This window comes from Paramisgurnus dabryanus, chromosome 11 (genome assembly GCF_030506205.2).
Source record: "Paramisgurnus dabryanus chromosome 11, PD_genome_1.1, whole genome shotgun sequence".
NCBI lineage: Eukaryota > Metazoa > Chordata > Actinopteri > Cypriniformes > Cobitidae > Paramisgurnus > Paramisgurnus dabryanus.
In genome coordinates this window covers 37437957-37448300 of record NC_133347.1, presented here as the reverse complement: position 1 = coordinate 37448300, position 10344 = coordinate 37437957, and the positions used below count along the sequence as shown (strand labels likewise).

The 10344-nt window shown below is 43.0% G+C and overlaps 2 protein-coding genes across 2 annotated transcripts; both read left to right on the top strand.

The window, feature by feature from the left end:
* Positions 1-3763: 3763 nt before the first annotated feature.
* LOC135745313 (uncharacterized) lies at positions 3764-5331 on the top strand. Its single transcript, XM_073816168.1, has 4 exons — positions 3764-4450; positions 4548-4687; positions 4810-5014; positions 5097-5331. The coding sequence occupies exons 1-4, from the start codon at positions 4300-4302 to the stop codon at positions 5207-5209; spliced, it is 609 nt and encodes a 202-aa protein (XP_073672269.1). The 5' UTR covers positions 3764-4299; the 3' UTR covers positions 5210-5331.
* LOC135718078 (uncharacterized) lies at positions 5282-6188 on the top strand (the record flags this gene model as incomplete). The annotated part of the gene is made up of 3 exons (XM_065240369.2): positions 5282-5489; positions 5590-5724; positions 5806-6188. Coding segments are annotated over 3 exons (726 nt in total), but the record flags the coding sequence as incomplete, so codon positions are not given.
* Between the last annotated feature and the right edge of the window lie 4156 nt (positions 6189-10344).

The following is a 10344-nucleotide window of genomic DNA, read 5'->3' as shown; positions in this document are numbered from 1 at the left end:
ACTCTCAAACAGGAAACACGTGACCTCCACTCTCAAACAGGAGTTGAGGATAGCGAATTATAATTCAGGTAATGGACTATTTGCACGTAGTATTCGTTAATTCAAGTTTAATATTATTTACTTCAGTATCGCTACACTAAAAAACTGACGTTATTTTAACGTGCAATGTAAGCAAAACACAAAGGGCTTGAGTGAAATCACCTCCGTTATTGCCGCATAGATGCGATTAAAGCATGTACATGAACGCATAATACTGCGATTTAAAACGGCGTACGCCACCTCTTTTAATACGATTATACTTTACTTACTGTGATTATGAATGTAATCGCATTATTTTTATCGAAGTATTGTGTTTACATGAGACAAAGTATAACCGCAGTATTGCCAAAATCCCATTATAATGTCATATGATGGTGCATTTGCTGAAATTGCATGACGGCTAGCATAGTCGTAAATTAATCCATGTTTTGATAGTTTATTGTGTTAAAATAACGTAGTGAATAATGAAAGGGCACCTTGTTTTTCTATGTGTGTGTAGCGTTCTTTTAAGGTAAGAAAGTAATTGAGGAGGTTGTTTTCACATTTAATTACTCACTCCTTTGCAGGACTAGGATTATCACAGAAGATGCAGAACCCTCTACATTTTAAAGGTATGTTGCCACTGTGCAATGAATGTGCACATGAAGAGTTTCGTTGCAAAATTCAGTTTTTAAAATTTTTGTCAAAACATGTTTATTATTATGTTATCATGTTATTATTTTGTTTTATGGTGCTACTTAGCTGCATTTGTTAAGTTATGAAGGTTTAAATCAAAACAAACCAACTGCAGTTGAATTGATATAATTGGAATGCACAATTTCTAAAACATAAAATAAGTTATCTTGTTTTGAAACGAAACTCTTCACATTGACATGTGTCTAGTTTTCCTATTTTAGTGTTCCATTATTCAAATGTTTGACTTTGGTTACAGGCCAAATTTTACAGAGGTGCAGATTACCATGCCGTGCTGCGGGGCGTTACCACTGCCCCTACTGTTCACGCACTGTAACAAGACGAGTGGACATGGAAAGGCATTTGGTCCTGTGTTACAGTCAACTGACCTCACAGTCTACAGAGCCTGACCTGCCTTGTGCCACCCCATCAGCGAAGCCTGACGTGCCTTGTGCCGCCCCATCAGCGCCACCCCATCAGCGAAGCCTGACCTGCCTTGTGCCACCCCATCAGCGAAGCCTGACTTGCCATGTGCCACCCCATCAGGAGAGCCAATCCTGACTCATGCCACTCCATCAGCAAGGCCTGTCCTGGCTTGTGCCACTCCATAAGAAGAGCCTGTCCTGATTTGTGCCACTACATCAGAAGAGCCTGTCCTGACGTGTGCCACTCCGTCAGCAAGGCCTGTCCTGGCTCGTGCCACTCCATCAGCAGCAGAGCCTGTCCTGACTCGTGCCACTCCATTACAAGACCACTCTTATGCACGACAACAGGTGCAGGGGGCAGCAGAGGTTTATGGAATGTCTGTCATATGTCCCCACTGCAATCTTAGTCTCTTTAAGAAGAATTATAACACACACCTTTTGAGGAGACATTCAGATTTTTCTCATGACATCACTCAGAACTGTCATCTACAGAGCGTTGCTATTGATCAGACATATGGCATATTTGGCGTGCAAAAAACTGGACATGGATTAACTGTGCCAATTCATGTCCAGAGAAAAACATGAGAAAAAAAACACCAGGTTCGATGTGAGCTAGAAGAATGTATGCAGTATCAGTTGTTGGCTCAGCGGAGTGGATTAACCCTCTGGGGTCTAAGGGGTTTTTAGCGCCCTGGGGAAGTTTTGACATGCACTGACATTTGTGCTTTTTTCAGTTGCTTGAAACATATTAATGGCAAAAGTCTCATAACACTGTGTTCATCACAAACTGGGCTTCAATATCATATAATAAACATGTATGTACATGTTTGTATTTTTGAGAGAAAAATGTTTATGCGTGGTTTTTGAAAAAGCAAAATTTTTAAGTCACTGATATAACTTCACAAAACTCATTCTAAACATGTTTTCCCAAGACAAAACAGCATCTAGTAGTCTAGAGTCTTTCTTCAAAATGATGTGAAAATCATATGGCCTACTTATTCACATAAAGCAAGATATTGATTTACAATTTCTAAGACACTTTTGCTTGGGAAAGGCTGTATGCGTGGAGGCGGGAAAGCTCCTGAATAATCAGTGATTGACAGCTGAGAGACAAAAGAGTTGAATAATGAGCCACATAATGAGCCTTGTGGGGATGTTCAACAGGAATGCAACTTTCTCTGTAGTAAAACCATGATAAGGTTTACTTTTCAATATAATGTAAACACACACACACACATTCTGGTTTCCATGTTTTGTGGGGACATTCCATAGACGTAATGCATTTTATACCATACAAACTGTATATTCTATTCCCCTTACCTGCCCCATTCCCTAACCCCAACCATCACAAAAACCTTTCTTGTACCTTAGATTTTCAATAAACATCATCTTGTTTGATTTATAAGCTTGTTTCCTCATGGGGATGTAAGACAATTTCCTAAATAAGATAGCACCTCCCCAAAGGACACTGCATGGGGGCAAAGTGAGTCCTTGCACAGCATCATGTATTGTTATTTTACTTTGAGGAATCTGTAACCAGATCTTCATCTCATTACCAGGTATGCAATGGGTTTTCGTTTGATTTTCGTATTCGAATTGGAATGTAAATTGGCTTCTGAATTATGTTTTACCTACCTGGTTAATAAATTGTTATATTTGATTTTATTCTGTGTTGCTCGGTAAATGTTGACACTGCAAGTAATATCGTTGTATCCGTAGTTACCGTAAGGACTGAAATCAGGCTAGGATCGGCCCAATCCCAGTAAGATAGTGAATAATACATCAGCTGAGGATTTGAGAGATACGACTAGCAATTGGCGTTAGTTTAAGTGTACTTAGAAGCGTGGAGGCTGTGTTTCCGTTTAGAGTAACATTTTTTGATTACTCTAAATAGGGTCAGCCTCAACCTCTGTTTATTTCAATGTTATTCTATTCATTAATCTTGATTAGAAATAATAATTGTAATAATTAAGTGTCACCTCTAAGGGGACTAAATAAAGTATGTTTAAAGTTGAGCACGCAGAAAGCGGCCGCTTAAGCGTATAGTCCAACCTCTGGCAGCGACCAACACTGATTCGCTTACGACCGTTGACCAGTATATTAATTATGAGGCCCGTACTAGGATCATGTGCGACTGTGAGAACCGAATGAACGAGAGTAATACCAGAGCTTTATCAGAATAAACAAACATCCATCTAAATTCTGTAAGCTTTAAAAGTAATAATCAATCAAATTTGTAATATAATATAAACTAAATCTTTGTCTTTGGAGTCAGATTAGAGATAAATATACCTAAATTACGTAACGCCAAAACGTCATCTGCAAAGCTCCGGAAAAGACCGAACGCGCTATCAATCCTTCCCATGCGGTTTGGACTTCGCCATTGGGCCAAACGGATGGATGGGGGATATAAAATTCCCCCCTTACAGGGACATCAAAATGTCCCCACAAGGTCACAAAAATACTGGTATTTCTATCTTTGTGGGGACAATTGGTCCCCACAACGTGATAATTACCAGGTACACACACACACACACTATATATATATATCTGTATGTCCAAAATCAGCAGAGTTATCTAAGTCTCTTTGGGGAGTGATTGAAAAATAAAGAGCTTGCGGCGCCCGCGCCGCAGCCGACCCCAGAGTGTTAAGCTACAGTTTGTGCTCTCACATTCGCTCAGTCGACTACTGTCAAGAAACGGCTACAGAGACATTTCTGAAAGAAGACATCCTTAGGGATATGATAACATTCAGATTTTTTGGAGAGGCAAAGGCAGCCATATGTGTAAAGAGGCAAAATGTTGCTTCTGCAGCGCATGTTCCTCTTTGTGTGCCTGTGGACTTTGGTGGATCTCCATCACAAATATGCTTGTCAATCCATGAGCCTGACATTCATAGTTTTTGCCGACTTGGAAGAATAATGGTCACATCCAACACGCAAAAGAACACCTGGCATTGTCCCTGCACCAAACCACGGACATCTTGTCCACATATACACGTCTCAAAGTGGCATCTTTTCCAGACCCAAAGATATCTCTTCAAGTCAGAGGTGTCCCCAACACCAAGCTCAGAAGGTTGCAGTCTCCCAGACACCACTGGTATGAAGAGAAGTGTGCAGTACATTTTTAAAGAAAAAAAATTCCAGAAACCCTGCCAAAAGAAATGACATCACCAAGAATGAAAATGGAATACCCAAAACAGTTCTTTCCTCTTGAGACAACATGCCAGTTATGCATTGGACATCCTGCACTTGCAGAGGCAGTACTAGTGACTAAAAAGGCTAGGATTGTCAGCATGATGGGCTTGATAGACAGTAAGTACAGGAAGTATGACTAATGTAATAAGAAATTCTATTCAGTGATGGATAGTATTGTGATAGGTTGACTTCTGTATGATTTTGTGTTTTACAGACATTTCAACATACCACAGGATATGTCCACAGTGCAACATGGTGTATAGGTACCAGGAGTGGAAAGAAGGTCTTCACAACTTTGACAACCACATTTTTCTCACCCTTGAACTTTGTGTGTTCCTCAGAGAAAATGTTACAGTGAGTATTAATCTTTTCTCCATAGGATTATTTGACTATGGGAAGTTTTCATACATAAACTCCAAGAACATGAAGTGTCACTGTCTAATCTCAGACTTACTTGTGTTTGCTTTACACTGTAGAACCATGTGTCTGTATCAAGAGTTGTGGATTCATTGGAGGGGTTAAGAGGAGAGAAGTACCCATCCAGGAATATCATTTTCCATGCCTATTGCCACTTTGAGGCTTTGACTGACACTGAGTATATTTACTCCTGTGTCAATTGTGGTTTTTACCCACCTGTGGTAGTCATGGACTTACACAGAAAAGGGGTTTTTAAGCTGGCAGGTAAGTGACATTGTGATTTTTTTTGTGTTTGTGCATGATTACCGTCCAGAGGTCTTGCCCCTTATAGTGTGATTTATTACAGTCAGTGATCTCAAGGCACCTCCTGATGACTACAACGGTGAACATGACATTGACAGTTTTTGGAATTCTGTTCATCTTGCAATGATAAGTCAAGGTTTTTTCCAAAATGAGTAATGGTGATTACTACATTTCACCAGATTGTACATTTTAAATACAACTGGGATTACAAATAATGCATAAAATGTTGTAGGCAGTGCAAACCCTTTCACTGTCAGCCCAAGCTATGAACACTGGGCACCCTGGATTGGGAGTGAAACGCGTCGAAGTGGCACTGTTCTTAACACAGAGTTCAAAAAAGTGCCAACATGCTCTTCTTCAACTGAAGCACAGCTGAGCAGTGTTACGGAGGACCATCTGATTGATGAGCTGGCAAAACAAAAGGTAATGTTGCCTGGTGTTGAAGATAATAAAGCTCTCTGGGTTTGAGGGGTAAGAAAGTGTCCAGTAAATGGTCTGTTTACTGTTTGTCATAAAAAAATATTGTTAGGTTGGAGTTGTGAGAAAATTGTGCAAAGCCTGCAACATCGACACCAAGGGCTCCCGCCTTGATCTCATAACAAGATTAAAGGAGAACATGAAGAGCAGGCAAACTTACCACAAGGTCTTTCAAAGCATATGGGGTGCATCTGGTAAGTTACAGTGTTTCTCTGTAAACTATGGTATTTAGTTTTTATAAGGTACATGTTACAATCTATTGAATCTAATCTTAGGTGGATGGTCTGTAATACTTTGCCAACATGGCATTGCATACAGCATCAAATTTAACCTGCGTGCAGAAAGTCCCAGGGACTTTGCTCACCTTCTGCTTTCCTGGAAGCACTTCCCAAATGTCTGTGTGTATGATTTTGCAAGAGGTTTGGCCACACAAACTAATTTGCTGGTTCCTGATTCAATGCCTTTCCAGCCTTATGAGGGCAGACTCTCTGAACCCACAGAAGAGAATGTTAAAGCTGCCATGGATGGACAATTACAGGTTTCACTGCCATGGCTACATGAAAGGGTGCACTGTGAGAAGGAAAATGCTCATCCAGTCACTGGGTCTACTGAGCACTATGTGCTACTATATGATCGATTCCATGATGTCACGGCCTGAGCGGACCACGAGCTACGTGGGTCACGCTCCTACCAAAGTTCTGCCTCGAGGAGGTCCCCAAAGCACCCCAATGACCAGACAAACGAAAGATAAGTAAAATGATAACACTTTATTTAATTTAATTAAAAAGAAGAAAGGGAATGGGGAAGGGAAACTAAAAATGTCCTCTCGCCCTCAGGGGGAACACTATGGGACTGGGACGTTGGAGGGGAGAGGTAAATGCTGTAGGGCCAAAGGATCACAGGGCAAGGGTCGGGTGGAGCTCCTTCGTCCTCGGCCCACCTCCTGTATGGACGGCCTCCTCACGGCCCGCTCTGTCCTCCTGAAGGCAGAATAAAACACAGAGTGAGTGTGAGGATATGCTACCAGGCTCACGTCTTGGTCGCTGAATCTTTCTCTGTTTCTCTATTTCAGGTTCTTCGGGCCAAGCTGGAGATGGGCCACATCACCTCGCCACAAGGTAAGTATTCTCTCTCTTCTAGGTACCACTATGTGTTCGAGCGTGTAAGGTAAGTTCACCCTAGTCCACTACACGGTAAGTTTATTCTTCCACTGGGGTCTTTGGGCCTTCGAGACGAGTTGGGCAAGTATAGCTTTAGCTCGTTTGCAATGAGTGTGTTCTCTCTACAGGGCATTCAAGACGTGTTGGGTAAGTATAGCTTTAGCTCGTTTACAATGAGTGTGTTCTCTCTACAGGGCATTCGAGACATGTTGGGTAAATATAGCTTTAGCTCGTTTACAAGGAGTGTGTTCTCTCTACAGGGCATTCAAGACGTGTACAGTACGGGTGACACTGGAGGAACGAAAGGTATACTTCACCACATCGCCAACGGGGCCGGACACGGGAGCGGGGGGGTCCCTCCTGATACTGCGGCCGGCGCCTCGCTATCTGTGGGTTCCAGCTAACGGGATCCACACGTCCTCTTCCCTTTCTCCTAGGGGAGGCGAAGATCTGGACAGATAGCAGTTATTTACGGTGCTCTAGCCACACACAGCGTTTTTACAGCTCCTGGGCCCCCCAGCCCTCCTCTTGGCGGCTCCTCCGCCAGTGGTTCTGGCACAGACTATCACGTCCCTCTCAATGCCTTCCCTACCGCGTCCAAGGGTCCTTACAGGGCTTATATCCTGGCGTGTATAGAGTGGACTGGGTATTCGCCGACTCGGCGGCTGCCGATGGTACTCACAAAGAGCTCCTTTTCCCTGAGGGGGAATACAGACAATAAAGCACGGCACCACACTGCAACTTGTGTACTCACGTCAATCGATCACTCCTCACACAGCACTTCACACACTCCAGTGAATAATTAGGGTCCGGCTCCTCTCTGGACAAAACCAGCTCTTGGTCGAAGAAGGCAGCCTCTGATATCGTGCTGACGAAACCCCAATCAGCTAAAGGGTTTAATGCCCGCTGCCTGTAGGCGCACTTAGCCTCCGGGTCACCCACTGTCTTCCCTGGGTGGGGCCGCTAGAAAGGTAAAACACACACTCCTTTAACCCTTAGGGTTGTCAACAACAATGTATGCAATTACTCACTGCTCCGTGGTTTCTCTCCAGCTTCACGGCTCACCCACTGACTTCCCGTGGTGGGGCCGCTAGAAAGGTAAAACACACACTCCTTTAACCCTTAGGGTTGTCAACAACAATGTATGCAATTACTCACAGCTCCGTAGTTTCTCTCCAGCTTCACGGCTCACCCACTGACTTCCCTTGGTGGGGCCGCTAGAAAGGTAAAACACACACTCCTTTAACCCTTAGGGTTGTCAACAACAATGTATGCAATTACTCACAGCTCCGTGGTTTCTCTCCAGCTTCACGGCTCACCCACTGACTTCCCTTGGTGGGGCCGCTAGAAAGGTAAAACACACACTCGCCACTAGAAAGGCAAAGCACACACTCCTTTAACCCTTAGGGTTGTCAACAACAATGTATGCAATTACTCACAGCTCCGTGGTTTCTCTCCAGCTTCACGGCTCACCCACTGACTTCCCTTGGTGGGGCCGCTAGAAAGGTAAAACACACACTCCTTTAACCCTTAGGGTTGTCAACAACAATGTATGCAATACTCACAGTTCCGTGGTTTCTCTCCAGCTTCATGTGAGAAAGCGTTCTCCAGTCTCCGTACACACAGCAACAATCCGATCGTTGTGCGTTCTTAATACTCTACTGCTCACCCTTCGTTAATCCTCACGATGTCTCTCTCTTGTTTTGCAGAGGCCCAGCGATCTCCTAGTTTCCTTTCCTGCAGTCCCAGAGTAATCCTTACGGAGGTGGCCCAGCGTCTGCCCAACACACTCAACAGTTCAATAACCACACACGCTTCAACTTCCTTTGCACAACCACGCCGTCCTCCCGCCCAGACCAGCCCCGAACTCTTTGACCCGCTTCCTCGCGGTTCCCGGATCAGCGGGGCCTGCAGTCTCTTCCGCGGCGGGTGGTTGTTGTTCTGCCCAAGGCAGGAGTTGACTCGCCCAAGATCGACGTCCCTTCTGCTTCTTCAGCTCACCTTTTATGTCCCTATCAATCATAGGGACTGCCCCGTCAATAAACACTGCCTCACACACGCACCTGTAGCGAATTACGCCTGATTTCGTTGCCGTGGGGAACCAGGAAAAATGAGTTTGAAAAATCCGGTCCGGGCGGAACCTCTCCTCTCCATCTTTGGTTCCGCCCTAAGTCACTCTGTGACAATGAGAAGAATGCCACTGATCCAAAGGACATACTGCGAGCAGTTCTTTGCCAAAATGCGCAAAAGTAACTACTTCTTCAACAACATGGCTCCATCAACCCATGTATTTCTTATGAGAAGTGTTATCCATCATCATAACACCTCCACAAATAAAGCACTTCTGGAGAAGCAGTTAAATACTGGACGCCGACTGGAGCTTCTGAGCACCATCACCCTATCTGCTTTGGGACAAGCTGTCATAGGTGAATGGTGCAGTACTTTTCTGTGTTAAATTTACTTAACAGCAGTACACAGACATAGTTTTGTTCCAGTTTTGCTGTGCTCATGTCTTCTTTGTGTCCTCAGCCCAACAATCGGATGCATCAAAACGTCAAAGCACAACTGTGGTGGCCTAGTCAAGTGATAATACAAACTCATGTAATTAAGCTTGACCTATGTGCTGTAATTGTTCATGTTTTTTGTTTATGTTTTAAGATTTAACTGTAATGAGTGTTCTAGTCATTTAATTAGTTCATAACATCAAGTGCTGTTGTATTCAAAACCTTAAGGAACTCAACTCACTCCAACTGAGTCAAGTTCAACTGAAAGCACAGCTGCACAACCACCCATAGATGAAGCACCTTTTCAGTAAAGCCAATTCCATGATTATTAGTAAATCGCCATCACCTGCTTTTAGATGAAACTGCACATAGATGTCAGTTAACTATCAAGCAAAGGCAATTTCGAATTCATACCATAGATAAGCAATGTGATTATCACCTGCGATAATAAATGTGATATTGTCTAGCTTTTCAGGGAAATTACATCTATGTGCAGTTCCATCTGAAAGCAAGTGATGGTGATTTTTTTTTACTAATCACCCAACCGGCGTTAATGATGAGATACACATGATAATCTTATGCGATTTATCGCACAGCCATGATTATGAGTACAAATTGAAAGAAATCTAATGCCACTAACTGGGAACAGTTTCATATTGGGGATAGTTAAATGATACTGTCAGATCAAATGCAGTGAGAATGTTAAATATTAGAATTAAAAAGACTTTTATTTTTGTTGTAGAAGTTGGCCATTGTGGGCAGCATTGTGCAACACTTACGGCCATCAGCAACCTTAGGCCCTGCAGAACATCATGGGCAGCTAGAGGAGATCATCCCCTCCAAGAACAGCTGGTAGATGAATGCATAGTTTAGTTTATTTTAAATTAATTGTAGGCTTTGTTGGTATTGCCCATGTTTTGCATTTTTTTAATGCTACTTTTAAATTTGCATTTCTTTTTGCCTTTTTCTTGTAGATCAGCTATTTTATATTCAAAATTTTGTCAAGCTACATTGTTGCTGTGGAAAAGAAGCATATGAAGAAGAATGGAAATATTCCACATGAAAGGTTAACTTATTGCCAAGACTATTCTCATAGGGGATGATGCCACTCAAAAGAGAGATACTGTTCCTCGATTCGCTGAATGCCCAG